The sequence below is a fragment of the Coregonus lavaretus genome (genome assembly GCF_964263955.1).
Source record: "Coregonus lavaretus genome assembly, contig: HAP1_SCAFFOLD_591, whole genome shotgun sequence".
Classification (NCBI taxonomy): domain Eukaryota; kingdom Metazoa; phylum Chordata; class Actinopteri; order Salmoniformes; family Salmonidae; genus Coregonus; species Coregonus lavaretus.
Window position 1 is genome coordinate 95,901 of NW_028166602.1, and position 24,906 is coordinate 120,806.

General features: G+C 46.7%; 1 protein-coding gene and 1 pseudogene across 2 annotated transcripts in view; both read right to left on the reverse strand.

The window, feature by feature from the left end:
* LOC311114528 (sperm-associated antigen 17-like) overlaps window positions 1-18,079 on the reverse strand; it is a gene marked incomplete at both ends in the record, with an annotated part of 51,702 nt that extends 33,623 nt beyond the window's left edge. Inside the window, 13 exons of the mRNA XM_084189777.1 lie at window positions 6,885-7,032; window positions 7,158-7,271; window positions 8,096-8,233; window positions 11,409-11,530; window positions 11,670-11,739; window positions 11,894-12,055; window positions 12,537-12,703; window positions 13,032-13,214; window positions 13,611-13,788; window positions 17,029-17,160; window positions 17,320-17,379; window positions 17,619-17,759; window positions 17,975-18,079. Coding sequence (XP_084045903.1) covers window positions 6,885-7,032; window positions 7,158-7,271; window positions 8,096-8,233; window positions 11,409-11,530; window positions 11,670-11,739; window positions 11,894-12,055; window positions 12,537-12,703; window positions 13,032-13,214; window positions 13,611-13,788; window positions 17,029-17,160; window positions 17,320-17,379; window positions 17,619-17,759; window positions 17,975-18,079 — 1,720 coding nt within the window. The remainder of the gene's footprint in view (window positions 1-6,884; window positions 7,033-7,157; window positions 7,272-8,095; window positions 8,234-11,408; window positions 11,531-11,669; window positions 11,740-11,893; window positions 12,056-12,536; window positions 12,704-13,031; window positions 13,215-13,610; window positions 13,789-17,028; window positions 17,161-17,319; window positions 17,380-17,618; window positions 17,760-17,974) is intronic.
* Window positions 18,080-22,143: 4,064 nt separating this feature from the next.
* Window positions 22,144-24,906, reverse strand: part of LOC311114531 (E3 ubiquitin-protein ligase HECW2-like) — a 32,603-nt pseudogene continuing 29,840 nt past the window's right edge. Inside the window, exons 28-30 of the transcript in view lie at window positions 24,717-24,802; window positions 23,994-24,106; window positions 22,144-23,844 (exon numbers count right to left, since the gene is read on the reverse strand). The product of the transcript in view is annotated as an E3 ubiquitin-protein ligase HECW2-like (transcript). The remainder of the gene's footprint in view (window positions 23,845-23,993; window positions 24,107-24,716; window positions 24,803-24,906) is intronic.

Below are 24,906 nucleotides of genomic sequence, written 5' to 3' on the forward strand. Positions count from 1 at the left end.
ACTCTTATGATAGGGAATGGGCCAATGAACCGAGGTGCCAGCTTCTGCGACTCCACCCTGAGTGGCAGGTTCTTCGATGACAACCACACCCTTTGACCAACATGGTAGGTGGGAGCAGGAATTCTCCGACGGTTGGCCCCGGTAGTGTAGCTGGCAACGGATCTGAGGAGTGTGGCTCGGGCTTGTGACCAGGTGCGGCGACATCGACGGGCAAAAGCAAGTGCAGATGGGCAAGTAACCTCCTCTTCCTGGCTGGCAAATAGAGGAGGCTGGTATCCATAAACACATTGGAAAGGGGACATACCGATGGCAGAGCAGGTCAGAGAATTGTGTGCGTACTCCACCCATGTCAATTGCTGCGACCAGGAGTGGGGGTTGCGTGAAGTCATGCATCGCAGTGCCTTCTCGAGCTCCTGATTAGCCCGCTCTGACTGCCCATTGGATTGGGGATGGAATCCGGAAGTCAGACTGACTGTGGCTCCCAGCAGGTGACAGAACTCCTTCCAAAAAGCGGAGGAGAATTGTGGACCACGGTCAGAAACTACATCCTTTGGCAGTCCGTGGATCCGGAAGACGTGTTCCAGGACCACCTGGGCGGTCTCCTTGGCGGTTGGGAGCTTGGGGAGGGGAATGAAGTGTGCCATCTTGCTGAAACGGTCAACGATGGTGAGAATGACGGTCATGCCACTTGAAGGGGGCAGCCCCGTGACAAAGTCAAGGGCGATGTGAGACCAGGGACGTCTGGGCACAGGCAGGGGCTGCAGCAATCCGGCTGGGGGCTGGCAGGACGACTTGTGTTGGTTGCAGATGGGGCAGGCTTGGACGAATTCCCGTACATCCTTCCTCAGAGAGGGCCACCAGAACCTCTGGGCGAGCAGGTTGTAAGTGCGGGTGGAGCCAGGGTGACAAGCTAGGCGGGAGTCATGTCCCCACTGAACGACCTGGGACCTCAGGTCTTCGGGGACAAAAAGGCGGTCAGCTGGGCAAGTGCTGGGACCTGGCTGGTTACGGAGAGCCTCCAGCACCTGTTCCTCAACAGCCCAGGTCAGAGCTGCAACGATGCAGGGACTTGGCAGAATCGACACAGGGTCCTTGGAGGGGGTGTCATCCTTCTGGAATTGACGGGAGAGGGCGTCTGGCTTGGTGTTGCGTGATCCAGGCCGGTATGACAGAGTGAAATTAAACCTGGTGAAGAACAGGGCCCAGCGGGACTGCCTGGAGTTCAACCGTTTGGCCGTGCGGATGTACTCCAAGTTCTTATGATCGGTCCAAACGAGAAATGGAATGGTGGACCCCTCCAGCCAGTGACGCCACTCCTCCAAGGCAAGCTTCACAGCCAGCAGCTCACGGTTCCCTATGTCGTAATTGCACTCAGAGGGGGACAACCGACGTGAGAAAAAGGCACAGGGATGGAGCTTCCTATCCTCCGCAGCCCACTGAGAAATCACAGCACCAACTCCCACATCCGAGGCGTCCACCTCCACAATGAATTGCCGGTCCACATCAGGCATCTGGAGGATGGGAGCGGAGGTGAACCTCACCTTGAGGGTACTGAAGGCTTTGTCGGCTGCTGGGGTCCAGGTGAAGGGTTGCTTGGTGCTGGTTAGAGCAGTGAGAGGGGCAGCAACGGTACTGTAGTTCCGGATAAACTTCCTATAGAAGTTAGCAAACCCCAGAAACTGTTGCAGCTTCTTTCTGTTCTCCGGAACTGGCCATGAAGTGACTGCTGATACTTTGGCAGGATCCATTTGGATACTTCCCTCTGCCACTATGTACCCCAGGAAGGCCACTGTCTTGACGTGAAACTCACATTTCTCTGCCTTGGCGTAGAGGGAATTCTCCAGAAGACGATGAAGGACTTGCTGGACATGGCGGGTGTGTTCAGACAGGTTTCTGGAGTAGATTAAGATGTCATCCAGGTAAACGAAGACAAACTTGTTTAACATGTCCCGCAGTACATCATTCACTAGAGCCTGGAACACAGCAGGAGCATTGGTGAGGCCAAAAGGCATAACCAGATACTCGTAGTGGCCTGTTGGTGTATTGAATGCGGTTTTCCATTCATCTCCCTCCCGGATCCGCACTAGGTGGTAAGCGTTTCTGAGATCCAACTTGGTAAAAACAGTGGCTCCCTGGAGCAACTCAAAAGCAGAGGTGAGCAGAGGCAGAGGGTAACGGTTTTTCACTGTGATGTCGTTGAGTCCCCTGTAGTCGATGCAGGGGCGAAGAGATCCGTCCTTCTTCCCCACAAAGAAGAAGCCAGCACCAGCAGGAGATGAAGATGAACGGATTAATCCTGCGGACAGAGAGCCATTGATGTAGTCCTCCATGGACTTTCTTTCAGGAGCAGACAACGAATAAAGACGACCCTTTGGAGGAGCTGTTCCAGGGAGGAGGTCGATGGCACAGTCGTACGGTCGGTGAGGGGGCAGAGATGTGGCTCTTGCTTTGTTAAACACCTCTCTGAGACCATGGTAGCATTCTGGGACATTGGAGAGGTCAGGAGCGGAGTTAGTAGGTACTGGCCGAGGGGGTAGTGCGGCAGCAAGCAGGCAGGTTCGGTGGCAGTCCTCTCCCCACTCCCTGATCACCCCGGTCACCCAGTCGAGCTGAGGGTTGTGCCGGCGGAGCCATGGGTAACCCAGGATGAGGGGTTGGCCTGGAGAGGGGAGCAGGTGAAACTGGATAGTTTCTTGATGGTTTCCGGACAGACCCATCGAGACCGGGGCCGTGACATGAGTGACCGATCCGAGTAAGTGTCCGTCCAGTGCCCGGGCAGGAATAGGAGGTGTCAAACGGAGGTTCTCCAGTCCCAGTTGGCGTGCCAGCTTGATGTCCATTATGTTGGCTTCGGCGCCAGAATCCACCAGAGCAGCCAGGGTGTGAGTTGAGTCAGAGAGGCGGAGGTGAACTTGCAGCAGGGGTTTGCGGTCGGAGGACTGGATGGTCATTGAACTCAACCGGACTCCCCCTATGCCCGGTGAGCTTCGGCCCTTTAAAGGGCAGGTTACCACACGATGTCCATCACCTCCACAATAGAGGCAGAGGTTTGAGGTGAAGCGGCGCTGGCGCTCTGCAGGAGTGAGAGAGGCTCGCCCAATCTCCATAGGCTCAGACTGATCAAGCTGACCTGGGTGAGTGGCAGTAGATGACAGGAGCCCAGTCGGATCTCTCCGAATGCCGGTAGTAGGTGGACCTTGGCGCCCCCTCTCACGACGACGGGTCTGTATCCTTCTGTCGATCCTGACAGTCAGTGCGATGGCTTCATCAAGAGTGGAAGGCAGTTCATGGGAGACCAACTCGTCCTTGATATAGTCAGCCAAACTATGGAAGAACGCGTCCACCAACGATGGTGTGTTCCAAGAACTTCGTCTAGCCAGGGTTCGGAAGTCGATGGAATGGTCTGCGACTGTACGTCTGCCTTGTCGAATACTGAACAGTTCACGAGACGCCTCTGCGGTGGGTGAATCCAGGTCAAACACCTTCAGCATCTCCTCAGCAAACAGGTCGAAGGTTGCACATGCGGGGGTTTGACGTTCGAACTCTGCTGTTCCCCAGAGTCGAGCTCGGCCCGTCAGGTGAGTGATGGCATACCCAACTTTAGCCCCCTCCGTGGCGAAGGTCCTTGGCTGCAAGGAGAACTGAAGTCGGCAGCTAGTCAGGAATGGCCGGACCTGGGTTGAATCGCCGTTGAACCGCTCGGGGTTTCCAATCTTGGGTTCCGGAGCAGCGGCTGCAATGACCGGGGCAGGTAACTCGGGGGCAGGGCTGGTGGGCAGACTGGCTGGGGTAAGGTTGGTGAGGAGTTGAATGATCATGGCGAGTTGTTGTTGCTGCTGCTGGAACTGCTGCTCATGCTCATCGGTTTCCATGTCGGGGAAAGTGTGCGCTGAGTCCATAATGGTCAGATCGTACTGTCAGGGTTCAGACAGACGACCAGAGGACCACAATTGCGTCACACCAGAAAGTTTATTAAACTTAAGGGAAAAGGGAAATAGGGAGTGAATGAAGGCTCCAGGGGTAACAGGGATCCCGTCCAATGTGCTGGGTCTGTGCCCCCCCCAGTGGCAGCGATGCGTCCTATGAAGCCGGTGGTGGGTGGTCCAGAAGTCCTGGGGGGGGGAGACACAGACACAACAGGGCGGAATGAAACAAGGCAGCAGTACAGTTCAAGGGAAATCCAAAATACGTAGTAGCAAGGCAGAAGGCTGGTCAGAGTTACCGGGATTGAAGAGTAGTCAGGAGTCGTAATGGCAGAAGCAGGTCTGGATCTCCTGAGGCAGAAGAGAATCCAAAAAACAGGCAGGTCCGGGGTCACAAAACCAGGGTGAGCCAGAAGCGCGAGCAAACAGGTTCCGGGTGTGAGCTTTGCAGACGATCTGACACCGGAGAGCTGAAAGACAGGGCCTTAAATACTGGGAGAGGTAGTGGGTAATGCAGCGCAGCTGGCAGAGTAATTAGAGCAGAGCAGAGCAGGGACAGGTGGAGCTAGTTAGGCTGAGTAGAGAGAGTGGTGAGCAGAGTGGAAGAAAATTAAGGTGGTAACCCGGTGGAGTGAGAGGCCCATGACAATAGAGCTATATGGATAGGTATAGAGCTATATGGTATAGAGCTATATAGATAGGTATAGAGCTATATAGATAGGTATAGAGCTATATAGATAGGTATAGAGCTATATATATAGGTATAGAGCTATATGGATAGGTATAGAGCTATATGGATAGGTATAGAGCTATATGGATAGGTATAGAGCTATATAGATAGGTATAGAGTTATATGGTATAGAGCTATATAGATAGGTATAGAGCTATATAGATAGGTATAGAGCTATATGGTATAGAGCTATATGGATAGGTTTAGAGCTATATGGTATAGAGCTATATGGATAGGTATAGAGCTATATAGATAGGGAGACCCATGGGGCGGCGCGCACAATTGGCCCAGCGTCGTCCAGGGTAGGGGAGGGATTTGGCCGGCAGGGGATGTAGCTCAGTTGGTAGAGCATGGCGTTTGCAACGCCAGGGTTGTGGGTTCGATAAAATAATGTATGCACTAACTGTAAGTCGCTCTGGGTAAGAGCGTCTGCTAAATGACTAAAATGTAAATGTAAATGTATAGAGCTATATGGATAGGTATAGAGCTATATGGATAGGTATAGAGCTATATGGATAGGTATAGAGCTATATAGATAGGTATAGAGCTATATGGATAGGTATAGAGCTATATGGATAGGTATAGAGCTATATGGATAGGTATAGAGCTATATATATAGGTATAGAGCTATATAGATAGGTATAGAGCTATATGGATAGGTATAGAGCTATATGGATAGGTATAGAGCTATATGGATAGGTATAGAGCTATATATATAGGTATAGAGCTATATGGTATAGAGCTATATGGATAGGTTTAGAGCTATATGGTATAGAGCTATATGGATAGGTATAGAGCTATATAGATAGGTATAGAGCTATATAGATAGGTATAGAGCTATATGGATAGGTATAGAGCTATATAGATAGGTATAGAGCTATATGGTATATAGCTATATAGATAGGTATAGAGCTATATGGTATAGAGCTATGTGGATAGGTATAGAGCTATATGGATAGGTATAGAGCTATATGGTATAGAGCTATATAGATAGGTATAGAGCTATATAGATAGGTATAGAGCTATATAGATAGGTATAGAGCTATATAGATAGGTATAGAGCTATATGGATAGGTATAGAGCTATATGGATAGGTATAGAGCTATATGGATAGGTATAGAGCTATATAGATAGGTATAGAGCTATATGGTATAGAGCTATATGGATAGGTTTAGATTTATATGGTATAGAGCTATATGGATAGGTATAGAGCTATATGGTGAAAACTTGACTCAGTCTAGGGGAAGGGGAAGTAATGACCATATTATTAAACCCATCAGATTCTTCAGATCTACGGGACTGCCTAGAGAGTCAGAGGTAGGGGTCTATCTGGAATTCAGCATTTCACTCTGCTGATCTAACAGAACACCATATTGGTAGTGATAGCAGAGTATGGAACATCTCCTTCCTTATAAAGTAGCCCAGTGCTCAGACTCTCCCAGACAGCTAAATATTTACCCTATTTCTTCTGTCTAACTCTCAGTCTCCTCTCTAAGATCATGGAGAATGTATTCATCCCACCAGACAGTAGCAGTATCAACCCACTGGGCACACACTGGTTGAATCAATGTTGTTTACACATCGTGGAATAGACGTTGAATCGACGTCTGTGCCCAGTGGGTAGTCTCATCCCCAGCCCAGAACCAACCAGCCAGGGTGATAATTTAACAGCATCCCACCATCTGTTGGTCTTTAGTGGGACTGTGCTTTGTAATTACCTAGACTAAATACAGGTTGGGCTGCAATAATAACACTACTCAGCACACCTGAGCCACAATGCATGAAGTCAATCTGGCTATCACGCTAAATTGGTCTGCATAAAATTCCATAGGCTATAAAAACGCAGAGAGCCGTGACTGTGTGTGTCTGTGGTGTGTGTGTGTGTGTGTGTGTGTGTGTCTGTGTGTGTGTCTGTGTGGTGTGTGTGAGTGTGTGTGTGTGTGTGTGAGTGTGTGTGTGTGTGTGGGTCTGTGTGTGTGTGGGTGTGTGTGTGTGTGTGTGTGGCTGTGTGTGTGTCTGTGTGGTGTGTGTGAGTGTGTGTGTGTGTGGGTGTGTGTGTGTGTGTGTGTGTGTGTGTGTGTGTGTGTGTCTGTGTCTGTGTGGGGTGTGGGTCTGTGTGTGTGTGGGTGTGTGGGGTGTGGGTCTGTGTGTGTCTGTGTGGCTCTGTGAGTGTGTGTCTGTGTGTGTGCGTGTTTTGTATATGTGTGTGAGTCTCTGTGTTCTCTCCTCACCGTCGGTGCAGTAGTGCGTGAGCTCCTGGATGCGGGCCAGTCTGGTTCTATTTCCACTCAGGGGGCGGACGGAGCAGAGAAGATTCCACACTGGAGAGTTTCTCATCATCTCTTTCTCTGTCTTCACCACATCAAAGCTGTTATGGACCTGGTATAAAACAATACAACACATACCTCATAGACCGTACCTGGAGGATACAGCTGCTGCTAATTAGAGTGTGTGTGTGTGTGTGTGTGTGTGTGTGTGTGTGTGTGTGTGTGTGTGTGTCTCACAGGCAGGTGGTGCAGTCTCAGGGCTCTCTCGTCATGACAGTTGATCAGTAGAGGTCTCTGGTGCTCAGTCTTCTGCTGGGTGTTCTCCACAGCACCAAACGTCTCCCTCAACTTCTACCAATAAATACATCATACATTAATACTCTGTTATGCAGGTCTATACACTGAGTGGACAAAACATTAGGAACACCTTCCTAATATTGAGTTGCACCCCCCACCCCCCCCAGCTTTGCCCTCAGAACAGCCTCAATTCGTCAAGGCATGGACTCTACAAGGTGTCAAAGGCGTTCCACAGGAATGCTGGCACATGTTGACTACAATGCTTCCCACAGTTGTGTCAAGTTGGCTGGATGTCCTTTGGGTGGTGGACCATTCTTGATACACACAGGAAACTTTTGAGCATGAAAAACCCAGCAGCGTTGCAGTTCTTGACACAAACCAGTGTGCCTGGAACATATTACCATACCCTGTTCAAAGGCACTTACATATTTTGTCTTGCCCATTCACCCTCTGAACGGCACACATACACAATCCATGTCTCACATGTCTCAAGGCTTAAAAATAATTATTTAACCTGTCTCCTCCCCTTCATCTACACTGTATTGAAGTGGATTTAACAGGTGACATCAATAAGGGATCATAGCTTTCAGCTGGATTCACCTGGTCAGTCTATGTCATGGAAAGAGCAGGTGTTCTTAATGTTTTGTACACACACAGTTCCCTGGGTTAGGGTCATAATCTCGGTACTGAAAATATTAGCCTCAACTCAAGTCAACTTTGAGGTCCAGAATGACCAAATACACAGTAACAGATTACAGGTACATTGTGTGGCACAGCAATGAAACCATCCTATACTGGGGAAAGGGAAAACTCCAACTAGCAGTGTATTTGCAGTATAATAGGTAAAGAGGGTCATGATGTAGTCTACAGTAATGTACCTTCTTCTCCTGGTCTGAGCGGGGCAGAGAAATGACAGCAGACAGCATGTAGTCTGCCAGGCTCTTCTCCAAGCTGTAAAGTCCCTTCTCGGAGCCTGCTGCAGACAGGGGAGGGCTGTCCTGCTCGGTGGCCACCACCTGAACACACACAGAGTCAACTAGAGGAGCTCAACCATTCATCCTCAGGATTCTCTATTTGTCCACCATATACAGTGCATTCGGAAAGTATTCAGACCCCTTGACATTTTCCACATTTTGTTACGTTACATCCTTTTCTAAAATGGATTAAATTGTTTGTTTTCCTCATCAATCTACACACAATACCCCATAACGACAAAAAAACGAAATGTATAAAAAAATAAAACTTTAATATCACATTTACATAAGTATTCAGACCCTTTACTCAGTACTTTGTTGAAGCACCTTTGGCAGCGATTACAGCCTCGAGTCTTCTTGGGTATGATGCTACAAGCTAGGCACATCTGTATTTGGGGAGTTTCTCCCATTCTTCTCTGCAGATCCTCTCAAGCTCTGTCAGGTTGGATGGGGAGCATCGCTGCACAGCTATTTTCTGGTCTCTCCAGATATGTTCGATCGGGTTCAAGTCCGGACTCTGGCTGGGCCACTCAAGGACATTCAGAGACTTGTCCCCAAGCAACTCCTGCATTGTCTTGGCTGTGTGCTTAGGGTCGTTGTCCTGTTGGAAGGTGAACCTTCACCCCAATCTGAGGTCCTGAGCGCTCTGGAGCAGGTTTTCATCAAGGATCTCTCTGTACTTTGCGCTGTTCATCTTTCCCTCGATCCTGACTAGTCTTCCAGTCCCTGCTGCTGAAAAACATCCCCACAGCATGATGCTGCCACCACCATGCTTCACTGTAGGGATGGTGCCAGGTTTCCTCCAGATGTGATCCTTGGAGTTCAATCTTGGTTTAATCAGACCAGATAATCTTGTTTCACATGGTCTGAGAGTATTTACGTGCCTTTTGGCAAACTCCAAGCGGGCTGTCATGTGCCTTTTACTGAGGAGTGGCTTCCGTCTGGCCACTCTACCATAAAGGCCTGATTGGTGGAGTGCTGCAGAGATGGTTGTCCTTCTGGAAGGTTCTCCCATCTCCACAGAGGAACTCTGGAGCTCTGTCAGAGTGACCATCAGGTTCTTGGTCACGTCCCTGACCAAGGCCCTTCTCCCCCGATTGCTCAGTTTGGCCAGGCGGCCAGCTCTAGGAAGAGTCTTGGTGGTTCCAAACTTCTTCCATTTAAGAATGATGGAGGCCACTGTGTTCTTGGGGACCTTCAATGCTGCAGAAATGTTTTAGTACCCTTCCCCAGATCTGTGCCTAGACACAATCCTGTCTCTGAGCTCTACTGACAATTCCTTCGACCTCATGGCTTGGTTTTTGCTCTGACATGCAATGTCAACTGTGGGACCTTATATAGACAGGTGTGTGCCTTTCCAAATCATGTCCAATCAATATAATTTACCACAGGTGGACTCCAATCAAGTTGTAGAAACATCTCAAGGATGATCAATGGAAACAGGATGCACCTGATCTCAATTTCGAGTCTCATAGCAAAAGGTCTGAATACTTATGTAAATAAGGTATTTCTGTTTTTATTTTCACTTTGTCATTATGGGGTATTGTGTGTAGATTGATGAGGGGGAAAATAAATGTAATCCCTTTTAGAATAAGGCTGTAATGTAACAAAATGTGGAAAAAGTCAAGGGGTCTGAATACTTTCCGAATACACTGTATATATAATGTCTGGAGTGTCTAAGTCAAGGTATGGAGGAGAATGGTGTTTTCTCAACAACAATACTTCAATGTTGACCTCTGAGGGTAAGACAATACACATGCAGTAATACAATGAACCACATGGATAAAACCCAAACAGATCTGGCTGAACAACTGTTATCCTGGTTGACTGTAGTATGGTGATGTGGGGATGATTGTTGGGGCCTGCAGTGGACTACCTGCTCCAGTGTAGTATAAAGGGAACAGAACAGAACCTGCTCCAGTGTAGTATAAAGGGAACAGAAACAGAACCTGCTCCAGTGTAGTATGAAGGGAACAGAAACAGAACCTGCTCCAGTGTAGTATGAAGGGAACAGAACAGAACCTGCTCCAGCATGCAGTGTAGTATGAAGGGAACAGAACAGAACCTGCTCCAGTGTAGTATGAAGGGAACAGAACAGAACCTGCTCCAGTGTAGTATGAAGGGAACAGAACAGAACCTGCTCCAGTGTAGTATGAAGGGAACAGAATAGAACCTGCTCCAGTGTAGTATAAAGGGAACAGAACAGAACCTGCTCCAGTGTAGCATGAAGGGAACAGAACAGAACCTGCTCCAGTGTAGTATGAAGGGAACAGAACAGAACCTGCTCCAGTGTAGTATGAAGAGAACAGAACAGAACCTGCTCCAGTGTAGTATGAAGGGAACAGAAACAGAACCTGCTCCAGTGTAGTATGAAGGGAACAGAACAGAACCTGCTCCAGCATGCAGTGTAGTATGAAGGGAACAGAACAGAACCTGCTCCAGTGTAGTATGAAGGCAACAGAAACAGAACCTGCTCCAGTGTAGTATGAAGAGAACAGAACAGAACCTGCTCCAGTGTAGTATGAAGGGAACAGAACAGAACCTGCTCCAGTGTAGTATGAAGAGAACAGAACAGAACCTGCTCCAGCATGCAGTGTAGTATGAAGGGAACAGAACAGAACCTGCTCCAGTGTAGTATGAAGGGAACAGAAACAGAACCTGCTCCAGTGTAGTATGAAGGGAACAGAACAGAACCTGCTCCAGTGTAGTATGAAGGGAACAGAACAGAACCTGCTCCAGTGTAGTATGAAGAGAACAGAACAGAACCTGCTCCAGCATGCAGTGTAGTATGAAGAGAACAGAACAGAACCTGCTCCAGTGTAGTATGAAGGCAACAGAAACAGAACCTGCTCCAGTGTAGTATGAAGGGAACAGAAACAGAACCTGCTCCAGTGTAGTATGAAGGGAACAGAACAGAACCTGCTCCAGCATGCAGTGTAGTATGAAGAGAACAGAACAGAACCTGCTCCAGTGTAGTATGAAGGCAACAGAAACAGAACCTGCTCCAGTGTAGTATGAAGGGAACAGAAACAGAACCTGCTCCAGTGTAGTATGAAGGGAACAGAAACAGAACCTGCTCCAGTGTAGTATGAAGGGAACAGAACAGAACCTGCTCCAGTGTAGTATGAAGGCAACAGAACAGAACCTGCTCCAGTGTAGTATGAAGGGAACAGAACAGAACCTGCTCCAGTGTAGTATGAAGGCAACAGAACAGAACCTGCTCCAGCATGCAGTGTAGTATGAGGGGAACAGAGGAGGCTTCAGGAGGGATCTGGTCCAGCAGGTCGTTATAGTAACGCATGTCCACATCAGTACTCAGAGCAGCCGGTTCAGGGTCTGCTGACCAAAAGACATCAGTTCCCTGGGTTAGGGTCAATTCACTTTTCATTCAGCTATCAGTTAACTGTAATAATGTACTTGAACTATACATTATAATATCAACTGTCCTACAGTGAGTGTTTGTGAAGCTGTAGAATACCTGGAGGGGTCTCCTCTTGGGCTTGTCTCTTCTTGGACCCAGGTGTCTGAGGCGTTGTGGTCTGAACCGTCTAAGACATGACAGAACATATTCCTCAACATTTTTGCTACATGTAGAAATAGAAAATAGACCTACATGAAATAAAGACAGTATTGTGTACATTCAGTATGGGTTCCTTCTCCATCATCCAGTGTGTGCGTGCATGTGTGTTTGTAGTATAGTACCTCTGCAGGGTTCTCCTGGGTGGTGTGTGCCCCAGCCCTGGTGACAGAGGGCACCTGGACCAGTCTCATGTTGTTGAGGTAGTGTTGATGCTGTCTCCTCCAGTCCAGACAGTCATAGATCAGACACGCCACGTCCTCAAACAGACGTGTCCCAAACCCAAGCTACAACACAACATATTGACATGGCATTTTAAGTATATTCTAAACAATTAACAAAGAAAAAGAAAGACCCGCACACTGCTCTTGCCAATGTTTATTGCTTATGTGTCAGAGTCTCGGCCTTCTCGTCAGAGCTTTGATTGATATCAGAAGAAGAGGAAGAAGAAGAAGAAGAAGAAGAAGAAGAAGAAGAAGAAGAAGAAGAAACAGGAGGAGGAGGAGGAGGAGCAGAAGGAAGAGGAGGAGGAGGAAGAGGAAGAGAACAGGAAGAAGAAGAAGAAGAAGAAGCAGGAGCAGTAGCAGAAGAAGAAGAAGAAGAAGAAGAAGAAGAAGAAGAAACAGGAGGAGGAGGAGCAGAAGGAAGAGGAGGAGGAGGAAGAGGAAGAGAACAGGAAGAAGAAGAAGAAGAAGAAGCAGGAGCAGGAGCAGAAGAAGAAGAAGAAGAAGAAGAAGAAGAAGAAGAAGAGGAAGGCAAGGAAATCACCATAGCCTCTGGGTTATCCTTGTCTTGTGGTGACAGGATCTCTTTAGCGGTGAGACTGAGGCGGGCCACATCAAACAGCTTGGAGAGGGCTGAGCCACTGTTTAGCACCCCTTCCAACTGACCCCAGAACTGCTCCCGCTGTCTTCTCCTAATGTTAGCCTCCGCGTCTACAGGAACACAACAGCAGCATTTAGCTACACAAATCATATCAAAATTAGATTGATTGTTAGATCAAGAGTTAAAATGCCAAATACTGTACTGCCAATATGAAATACTGTCAAATACTGTACTGCCAATTTGAAATACTGTCAAATACTGTACTGCCAATATGAAATACTGTCAAGTAGTGTACTGCCAATATGAAATACTGTAAAATACCTCTGCTGTGCTTGATTCAGGTTACCCTGACCGTACAATGAAACCAGTGGAACAAAAAATTCAAGATCCCAGGCTAAATCAATCGAAACCTCACATTGATGGCAATCTGAGTCTTACCCCCATCCAGGGGTTTGGCATCACTCCCCTCCAGTGATCCCTCTGGCCGGTCTGGTCTCTGTGAGGTCAGCTTGATAACGTTGGACACATGGACCCCCAGGGTGTCCAGCACAGAGACCAGCTGAGCCTGCTGGAAGCCCACCACCAGGACGTAGTGCTGAGGACCATCGTCTGGCTCATCGTCTACACACACACACACACGAAAGCATGTGCGCACACATTCACACATACACAAAAAGAGAGAGAGATGTGAGAGACAGAGAGAGAGAGAGAGAGAGACAGAGAGAGAGAGAGAGAGAGAGAGAGAGAGAGATAGAGAGAGAGAGAGAGAGAGAGAGAGAGAGAGAGAGAGAGAGAGAGAGACAGAGAGAGACAGACAGAGAGAGAAGAGAGAGAGAGAGAGAGAGAGAGAGAGAGAGAGAGAGAGAGAGAGAGAGAGAGAGAGAGACAGAGAGACAGAGAGAGAGAGAGACAACCAACCAGTCTCCCCAACACAAAGTGACAACCAACATCATACTAATGAGCGAACAGTACTCCTATACTGTATGTGTGATCATTGGGACAGAGTCGACTGCTCACCTATGTACTTGTTGGTCTCATCCTCCTCGCCTCTCTTTTTCAGCTTGGTGTCCTTGGTTGGGGCGCTGGGCTCTGACCCTTTCTTCCCCTTGTCACCTTTAGCAGCAGGCTTGGCACCACCTTTGTCTTTGGTTGGGGAGGCATTGCCAGCCTTGCCCTTAGCCTTCTCCTCAGCAGCCTGGGAGAGAGTGGACTAAACTGAGTGGTGCTAATACTGCGGTTCAAATCCGGGTCTCCTCTGTGCCAGAAGACTGCGTTAGCCTGCTGAGCTGAAGCCTAGACATTAACAGGTAGCGCACGCTAGTCTTCATGTCTCAGACAAGGTTACGTATCACGCATGTTACAATACTACTATAACGCTGACTCTATCTGACAATAACATAAAAATTTTTTTTTAAAATATTTCACCTTTATTTAACCAGGTAAACCAGTTGAGAACAAGTTCTCATTTACAACTGCGACCTGGCCAAGATAAAGCAAAGCAGTGCAATAAAAACAACAACACAGAGTTACATATGGGGTAAAACAAAACAAAGTCAAAAATACAACAGAAATACATATATATACAGTGTGTGCAAATGTAGCAAGTTATGGAGGTAAGGCAATAAATAGGCTATAGTGCAAAATAATTACAATTAGTATTAACACTGGAATGATAGATGTGCAAGAGATGATGTGCAAATAGAGATACTGGGGTACAAATGAGCAAAATAAATAACAATATAGGGATGAGGTAGTTGGGCGGGCTAATTTCAGATGGGCTGTGTACAGGTGCAGTGATCGGTAAGGTGCTCTGACAACTGATGCTTAAAGTTAGTGAGGGAGATAAGTGTCTCCAGCTTCAGAGATTTTTGCAATTTGTTCCAGTCATTGGCAGCAGAGAACTGGAAGGAATTGCGGCCAAAGGAGGTGTTGGCTTTGGGGATGACCAGTGAGATATACCTGCTGGAGCGCAGACTACGGGTGGGTGTTGCTATGGTGACCAATGAGCTAAGATAAGGCGGGGATTTGCCTAGCAGTGATTTATAGATGGCCTGGAGCCAGTGGGTTTGGCGACGAATATGTAGTGAGGACCAGCCAACAAGAGCGTACAGGTCACAGTGGTGGGTATTATATGGGGCTTTGGAGACAAAACGGATGGCACTGTGATAGACTACATCCAATTTGCTGAGTAGAGTGTTGGAGGCTATTTTGTAAATGACATCGCCGAAGTCAAGGATCGGTAGGATAGTCAGTTTTACGAGGGCATGTTTGGCAGCATGAGTGAAGGAGGCTTTGTTGCGAAATAGGAAACCGATTCTAGATTTAACTTTGGATTGGAGATTCTTAATGTGAGTCTGGAAGGAGAGTTTACAGTCTAACCAGACACCTAGATATTTGTAGTTGTCCACATACTCTAGGTCAGACCCGTCGAGAGTAGTGATTCTAGTCGGGTGGGCGGGTGCAAGCAGCGTTCGGTTGAAGAGCATGCATTTAGTTTTACTAGTGTTTAAGAGCAGTTGGAGGCTACTGAAGGAGTGTTGTATGGCATTGAAGCTCGTTTGGAGGTTTGTTAACACAGTGTCCAATGAAGGGCCAGATGTATACAAAATGGTGTCGTCTGCGTAGAGGTGGATCTGAGAGTCACCAGCAGCAAGAGCGACGTCATTGATATACACAGAGAAAAGAGTCGGCCCAAGAATTGAACCCTGTGGCACCCCCATAGAGACTGCCATAGGTCCAGACAACAGGCCCTCCGATTTGACACATTGAACTCTATCTGAGAAGTAGTTGGTGAACCAGGCGAGGCAGTCATTTGAGAAACCAAGGCTATTTAGTCTGCCAATAAGAATGCGGTGGTTGACAGAGTCGAAAGCCTTGGCCAGGTCAATGAAAACGGCTGCACAGTACTGTCTATTATCGATCGCGGTTATAATATCGTTTAGGACCTTGAGCGTGGCTGAAGTGCACCCATGACCAGCTCGGAAACCGGATTGCATAGCGGAGAAGGTACGGTGGGATTCGAAATGGTCGGTGATCTGTTTGTTGACTTGGCTTTCAAAAACTTTTGAAAGGCAGGGCAGGATGGATATGGGTCTGTAACAGTTTGGATCTAGAGTGTCACCCCCTTTGAAGAGGGGGATGACCGCGGCAGCTTTCCAATCTCTGGGGATCTCAGACGTTACGAAAGAGAGGTTGAACAGGCTAGTAATAGGGGTTGCGACAACTTCGGCGGCTAGTTTTAGAAAGAAAGGGTCAGATTGTCTAGCCCAGATGATTTGTAGGGGTCCAGATTTTGCAGCTCTTTCAGAACATCAGCTGTCTGGATTTGTGTGAAGGAGAAGCGGGGGGGGGGGCATGGGCAAGTTGCAGCGGAGGGTGCAGAGCTGGTGGCCAGGGTAGTGGTAGCCAGGTGGAAAGCATGGCCAGCCGTAGCAAAATGCTTGTTGAAATTCTCGATTATTGTAGATTTATCGGTGGTGATAGTGTTTCCTAGCCTCAGTGCAGTGGGCAGCTGGGAGGAAGTGCTCTTATTTTCCATGGACTTTACAGTGTCCCAAAACTTTTTGGAGTTAGTGCTACAGGATGCAAATTTCTGTTTGAAAAAGTTAGCCTTTGCTTTCCTAACTGCTTGTGTATATTGGTTCCTAACTTCCCTGAAAAGTTGCATATCGCGGGGGCTATTTGATGCTAATGCAGTACGCCACAGGATGTTTTTGTGCTGGTCAAGGGCAGTCAAGTCTGAGGAGAACCAGGGGCTATATCTGTTCTTAGTTCTGTATTTTTTGAACGGGGCATGTTTATTTAAGATTGAGAGGAAATTACTTTTAAAGAACAACCAGGCATCCTCTACTGACAGAATGAGATCTATATCCATCCAGGATACCTGGGCCAGGTCAATTAGGAAGGCCTGCTCGCTGAAGTGTTTTTGGGAGCGTTTAACAGTGATGAGGGGTGGTCGTTTGACCGCGGACCCGTTACGGACGCAGGCAATAAGGCAGTGATCGCTGAGATCCTGGTTGAAGACAGCGGAGGTGTATTTAGAGGGTAAGTTAGTCAGGATGATATCTATGAGGGTACCCATGTTTACGGATTTAGGGTTGTACCTGGTAGGTTCGTTGATAATTTGTGTGAGATTGAGGGCATCTAGTTTAGATTGTAGGATGGCCGGGGTGTTAAGCATATCCCAATTTAGGTCACCAAGCAGTACGAACTCTGAGGATAGATGGGGGGCAATCAATTCACATATGGTGTCCAGGGCACAGCTGGGGGCTGAGGGGGGTCTGTAGCAAGCGGCAACAGTGAGAGATGTATTTCTGGAAAGGTGGATTTTTAGAAGTAGAAGCTCAAACTTAAAAGGTTCTCTAGGAAAGCTGACTGTTGCCAGGACAATAAGATGACTGATGCTTGTTGATGACTGTCAGGAGTTCCTTCCTACCCTCATCTCTGCGGCTCTCCTCTGCTGGTCGTTGGTCTTGACTCCCAGGAGCTGGAACTTGAGCAGTTTACCCAGCAGGTCACAGGGCAGCTCCTCTCCTGCATCCAGCAGGACCTTGGCTGCCTCCATCACCTTTATAGATAAACAACATACTTGATGTAGAATAGCCAGAAAGTGAGTAGTAGTTCTAATCTATTGTGCAAGACTCTTTCTCTGCTGCTTCCTAAATGTGTCTTTTGAAATGAATAGCCTTTAAAGCCCATTTTACTGAATAATGGGTGCATTACATACCTCATAAAACATGGGTGCATCCTTGGTCTTCTTGATTTTTGGGTTTCCCAGTTCATGGATCTGTGAAGCATTTCATTCAGTGGTTGATTTTATTATTTACTATTACATTTGAGTCATTTAGCAGACGCTCTTATCCAGAGCGACTTACAGTTAGTGAGTGCATACATTTTCATACTGGCCCCCACGTGGGAAACGAACCCACAACCCTGGCGTTGCAAGCGCCATGCTCTACCAACTGAGCTACAGGGGACTCCTACTACTATGCTTGACTGTGAACAATCAGACTTTGTGTTACTGACCTTTTCTAGGGTGGCGTCCCAGGTGACTACACTGAAGAGCCTGCGTAGGGGCTGCTGTACAGCCAGCAGCAGAGCACCGATCAGCTCCTCATCCTCCAGCCTCTCTCCCACCACCAGAGAAATGCTGGCCTTCCAAGTCTCCTAGCATCATCATCATCGTCAGTGATCAGTGAATAACAACAACATAGCCAAGTGACATTGACAAGTCTGTGATAAGTGAAGTCATTCCCTGCTTTTGTAGCTGGCCCCTTAAAGTTTAGTGTGTTCAAGTAATGTTTCACTAGCTAGATATCTAGCTTTACTAAAGTTCTAGCTAGCTAGCTAGCTAAAGTTAGAAAGCTGTTAACGTTAGCTACCTCCTCAAATGGTGCAGTACTGAGTCCAGTTTCCCAAGCCTTGTTTCCAACTGCCGTTGCACCAGCAGCAGACACTGTCCCGCTTTTGACTCTTTTTGGTGGCATTTCCCTACCGTTTTTGGAGAGAAACTAACCTATTGACTTGTATCAAATTGCATTATATTATGAAATCTCTTTAACTTAACGCAAACTAAAACAGCCACTACCAGCTGTTAGCTTGCTAGCTTACGTTAGCTAACACTGCTCCTCTGTGTACAGTCCCCTGACGCTTCGGTTGCTCTTAGCAACAGGTTGAAGGGGCGTGATCAAACAGGGCTCATTAATAGTTGAAGGCTTTTCTTTGGCTCATAGTTTTACCTTTATAAATCAATCAGTTATGCGCAATGAAATCTTACTTTAGCAAAAATGTTATATTATTAATTTATGCCAAAATTAGCCAGAAAACTGATTACTGTATATACCACTACTAATAAACACTTAATCCATGTTAAACTCCCAACACAAAAGACGCAAACACATTTAATCAAATTTTTTAATAAGTTTTTTTCATACAATCATAAGGAGTGACATGGAGAAAAAAGCTTTGCATAGTGAAGCTCTGACAAAGACACAGCCTTGAACCCCCCAGCAGACAGTCTCTAATCCTAGCTCCCTGTGACACAGAGTCCTGCCGGTCACTGGGCCAGACAGGCAGACAGCCAGCCAGAGAGGAACAGACAGAACATTCCATTACAAAAAGGTGAGAACAACTGAAACATGGATGCAACTTTCAAATTGGTCACATTCCATTACAAAAAGGTGAGAACAACTGAAACATGGATGCAACTTTCAAATTGGTCACATTCCATTACAAAAAGGTGAGAACAACTGAAACATGGATGCAACTTTCAAATTGGTCACAATTGGTGGTAGTATGCATGTTGTGTAGTGTTTCTGTGAGTAAAGTAGTAGTGGGTTGGTGTGATGGCTATCGGTTGCTCAGTGATGGTGGTGAATGTGAAGACCATGGAGGTTGAGAGACCCAGACTTGGATGGATAGACTCAAAAGCCCCAATTAAAGCCCCAAAACATTGGTACATTCAGTGCAAATCAGGGGTCTCCAACCTTTTCTAGCATGAGAGCTACACATTTATTTCTAGCTTTCAAATAGGCCCATTCTTCTTCTCTCCCATGCAACTCTTCCCCGGGTCTTTAGTGCACAAGATAAAGTAGTGCACTATATTTTCTGTCAATATACCTGGTAAAATAATGGTTAATAAACAACTCTAAAATCAGTGATTTATTTTCCCAAATTCTGTTCTCAGATTTGTTTTTCCTGGTTTTAGATTTTTCTTGTTTTTCACTCTCAAAATTACAATTGTTCATAGAGAAACAACGAAATTGGCTCTTCTGAGTCCATGTCAATGTTTAAATCACCTCGGAGGACAATTATTTTTAGGTCTGGAAGAAAACTAACAAATGTAGATTTATTTTTGTAATTGTCCTGTAATTGCGCATCTGGCCCTTTAATTGCGCATCTGAGAGGAATGTGCCAGTCTAGCAATGGTTTCTTGCTGCTCATTTCATGGCAAAGTTTGCAAATAACAAATAATAGATACTCATTATATACTTATGCCAAGTAAAGCCTACTTGCAGTAAACATTTAATTGAAAAGGTTTTGTGGAAAGTATTTCTGTCAACTCACAAGATGGTTTATCATGTCTACTGGCTACATATGGCGTGATGGACAAACGCGCGCACCACACAGACAGACAGGGGCAATGTTGCTGGGAATTCATTGGCTAATATTGTAACGTTTGGCTTTTTAAGCCAATAGTGGCTAACCAGGGGTGGGATAATGTCAAAGTTGTGTTGATTATTTAGTAGCTGGATCGCTTGCGGTGTCTGATGCTTGTGAAATTTGTTTATGACAGTTTGTGAAAATTGCAAGTATTTTCAGAACTGTTTGGCGAGCTACTCATAGGTAGGCTGCGAGCTACTTCGTGATCGACCTGTTGGAGACCCCTGGTGCAAATACATAGCCTACACAGGACAGCACAATCATTCATTTGCAGACAGAGAGGGAGTCAGAATGAAAGAGAGGGAGTCAGAATGAAAGACAGGGAGTCAGAATGAAAGAGAGGGAGTCAGAATGAAAGAAAGGTGTACTATCAGTATGAAAGACAGGGAGTCAGAATGAAAGAAAGGTGTACTATCAGTATGAAAGACAGGGAGTCAGAATGAAAGAAAGGGAGTCAGAATGAAAGAGAGGGAGTCAGAATGAAAGAGAGGGAGTCAGAATGAAAGAGAGGGAGTCAGAATGAAAGAGAGGGAGTCAGAATGAAAGAAAGGGAGTCAGAATGAAAGAGAGGGAGTCAGAATGAAAGAAAGGGAGTCAGAATGAAAGACAGGGAGTCAGAATGAAAGAGAGGGAGTCAGAATGAAAGACAGGGAGTCAGAATGAAAGAAAGGTGTACTATCAGTATGAAAGACAGGGAGTCAGAATGAAAGAAAGGGAGTCAGAATGAAAGACAGGGAGTCAGAATGAAAGAGAGGGAGTCAGAATGAAAGAAAGGGAGTCAGAATGAAAGAGAGGGAGTCAGAATGAAAGACAGGGAGTCAGAATGAAAGAAAGGGAGTCAGAATGAAAGACAGGGAGTCAGAATGAAAGAGAGGGAGTCAGAATGAAAGACAGGGAGTCAGAATGAAAGAAAGGTGTACTATCAGTATGAAAGACAGGGAGTCAGAATGAAAGAAAGGTGTACTATCAGTATGAAAGACAGGGAGTCAGAATGAAAGAAAGGGAGTCAGAATGAAAGAGAGGGAGTCAGAATGAAAGAAAGGTGTACTATCAGTAAGTAAACAGTTCTAAGAACTTCTTGCAAGCCATCCCAGCTCATGTACAGTATTACCGTAATGCTCGCATCCACTACAAGACCATGGTGCTTACCTACAGAACAGCAAGAGGAACTGCCCCTCCCTACCTTCAGGCTATGCTCAAAACCTACACCCCAACCCGAGCACTCTGTTCTGCCACCTCAGGTCTCTTGGCCCTCCCACCCCTATGGGAGGGCAGCTCCCGCTCAGCACAGGCCAAGCTCTTCTCTATCCTGGCACCCCGATGGTGGAACCAGCTTCCTCCAGAATCTAGGACAGCAGATTCACTGCCCATCTTCCGAAAACATCTGAAACCCTACCTCTTCAAATAGTATCTTAAATAATCCCCCCCCCCCCCAAAAAAAAAAACATGTAATATCTGCCCTCAGTCTCTCACTGGCCCAAGGATGATGGAAGAGAATGCAGGAAGTTGTTCTATTTCAGTCCCTTCCATTCTGTTAGCTACATTCCACAGGCTCAGGGGATGTGATGGTGGCTGGGTGGGGTCACATCTATGAAACAAAGACACTGGGCGCGTTCCATGTCATCGTTATTGCAGTCGACACATTGCTCAGATGATAGTCCCTCACAACGTCTGGAAAAGTTGTTAACTCTCAGGAACCACGTTAATATGATATACATACAATATAGTAAATCGTCTAAAATGCTCAGCAGCAGAGCGACTGCAATAAAGATCACCTGGAACGCACCCTGAGAGTAGAATATGGTGGTATCAGAAGGCAGACTAAGGTAGAGTATCAAGTGAGCACAAAACAAAACAATGAAAAACGTTTACGTGTTTCTGTTTCTATGACTCTTCCTTCATATTCTCATTACTGCTCGTCTTAAAACTTCCTAGTACTGTAGATACATCTATAAAAAGCACATTTTCTTCCCTCACTTGAAAACCAACATTTCCCCCCCATCAGTCAAAACAGGCAGTGTAATAGCATACGATGGGCATCTATACTTGTGTATGACAACTTCTCTGTCATGAGTCTCTATAAAGCTATAAAATGTCCCTTCACCTTACCATCATCCACACACAGATCATATTATAATTGCATGATGTAGGCCTGTGTGTGTGTCTCGACATGCAGGTTGTTAATCACCATATTTTACTTTCATTATCATGGTCATAGGAACATCTGTCATTGTGTCACAATCCCAAGTCTTGACATAGAACTGTACAGTGTATGAGGCTACATCAGGGTCCCAACCACTATTAAAATAGGAACAGATCAAAACAGCTTATTACATTAGGTGGCAATCAGGATAATGTACAGAAGGATAAAAAGTAGAAGCAAGTTAAAAACAAGCTCAACTAACAAACATGACGGATTTTAAAAGTTCAGATCACCCTCTACTCTGGCAGTGTAGTTCAATGATAAAGCAACGATGACGATCAAAATACTAACAAACAATGAAAACAGCTGAAAGAGAGTGTGTGAGCGTGTGTCTCACATGATGGGAAAGCCAACTCACTGTAATGTCTTTATCTAACAAACCGTAGCTGAGTTTGGTTATTCATGCTAATAGCTTCCCCTGACGTTTGTTAAGAATGAGGCAGCCATTTTGATTTGACAAGTCATCGAGCTACGTACAAAAACGTCAGTACATTCAAAACCATATCATTGTTTGTGGCCGTTACAAAATACATTTTGCGGATAGATGAAAAGCCTGTAGAGATATCCAAGTTTAGCTTCACCACACAGACACCACCGCATCATGATAGGCTACTTCAGTGTTCTGTTCTAGAACACACCTGTCAGAGTGTTCAACAAGGTCAGGTCACAAAGCTGCCTGGACCTTGATTGGTTGATTCTCTCTCTGACAGGGCAGGAGGCGTGGCCACAGCAGATGAACAACACCTGTCTTGTCTTCTTTCTCTCTCCTCTCATCCCCCTCTCCAGGAGCAACACACCTCTTCATAGGAGCGATGTCCTGTGACGTCCACCTCAGCCTCTCCGAGAGGAGCGATGTCCTGTGACGTCCACCTCAGCCTCTCTGAGAGGAGCGATGTCCTGTGACGTCCACCTCAGCCTCTCTGAGAGGAGCGATGTCCTGTGATGTCCGCCTCAGCCTCTCTGAGAGGAGCGATGTCCTGTGATGTCCGCCTCAGCCTCTCTGAAAGGAGCGATGTCCTGTGACGTCCGCCTCAGCCTCTCCGAGAGGAGCGATGTCCTGTGATGTCCGCCTCAGCCTCTCTGAGAGGAGCGATGTCCTGTGACGTCCGCCTCAGCCTCTCTGAGAGGAGCGATGTCCTGTGACGTCCACCTCAGCCTCTCCGAGAGGAGCGATGTCCTGTGATGTCCGCCTCAGCCTCTCTGAGAGGAGCGATGTCCTGTGATGTCCGCCTCAGCCTCTCAGAGATAAAGCAGCTTTGTTTACTTTCCTCTTCAGGAAAAGCTCGACCACCAACGTCCTTACGAGACTCCACTGGAAATCCACATTTTAAATATTAAAATGTGATGAGCCAGTTGGAGTCTCACTCCAAGTCTTGGTTTTTGTTCCTTCATTGCGATTGGTTGGAGGCTTACGAGTCCATCTCTCCCATTGGTCTAATGGAGTAACAAGGGTGTGAGGGTTAGGGTGCTCTCCTTTGGTTTGTGTTGGCAGTGTGTCTAAGTGACCTTAACCGTCACAGGGAAACCCTGGCGTTGTGCGGGGTTGATACCCTCTGATAGACATCAGTCTATTCTCCTCTGTTCAGCTCACTTCAGGAAGGTGAGTGTGTATAAAGTGAGTGTGTATAAAGATACAATAGGGTGCCAGACAGACTAGACAGTCATCCCCTTGAACCCCTTGGGTTCCTCTACCTCTGTGATACTACAGTTCAGAGGTCAGGGTCAAAGGTCGTAGGAGGAGTGGGGGGGTTAAAGGTTAAAGGTGATAGGGGTCATCACTCCAGGCCGAAGGTGCTGGTCTCCTCCACGGCAGTGAGCATCTTCTCGTGCAGCATGGAGAATGAGGGATATGGGGGGAGGTCCAGCCGGTTGAAACAGGTGTGAGCCCTGGAGAGGAGACAACCGCAAACACAGTGAATACAACAACAACAACAACAGTCTCTATAATCCATTTTCATACATTATGCTCAAATTGATAAATGCTGTACTACATTAGTTCACTTAGCCTTACAAGTGAAGTTAGCTCAATAGTTTACCTGGGTAGAGAGGTAACTTTACCCCATTTCTCCACACAGAACCTGCGGGGTCCGTTGCTGCCTCGGAGAGAGGAGAAACCCTCGTAGGGAATACTGGAGGTCCCCGTCACAAACTGACAGAGTAGAAAGAAGAAGGTCGCTGTTACTCACTGTGTGTGTGTGTTTGTATATGTGTGTGTGTGTGTGTGTATGTATATGGGTGTGTGTGTGTGTGTGTGTGTGTATGTATGTGTGTGTGTGTTTGTACGTGTGTGTGTGTGTGTTTGTGTATGTGTCTGTGTGTGTGTGTGTGTGTGTATGTGTTTGTATATGTGTGTGTGTGTGTGTGTGTGTGTGTATGTATGTGTGTGTGTGTTTGTACGTGTGTGTGTGTGTGTGTGTATGTGTCTGTGTGTGTGTGTGTGTGTGTGTGTATGTGTTTGTATATGTGTGTGTGTGTGTGTGTGTGTGTTTGTACGTGTGTGTGTGTGTTTGTACGTGTGTGTGTGTGTGTGTGTGTTTGTGTGTGTGTATGTGTCTGTGTGTGTGTGTGTGTGTGTGTGTGTGTGTATGTGTTTGTATATGTGTGTGTGTGTATGTATGTGTGTGTGTGTGTTTGTACGTGTGTGTGTTTGTGTGTGTGTATGTGTTTGTATATGTGTGTGTATGTGTTTGTATATGTGTGTATGTGTGTGTGTGTATGTGTCTGTGTGTGTGTGTGTGTGTGTGTGTGTGCACCCCCACCTGCAGCAGCCTGAGTCTCTGCTCGTTGTTGAATCTCTCCACCGCCGCCCAGAACCAACGGATCACTATGTGGTTGTCATGGTAACCTGAGGGAGGCAGGAAGACAGACAGACAGACAGACATGAGTCACTCAGTAGCCTGGCTACTTAGGCATAGCTACTTTGGCTTTTTAACCAGACAGCTTGCTAGG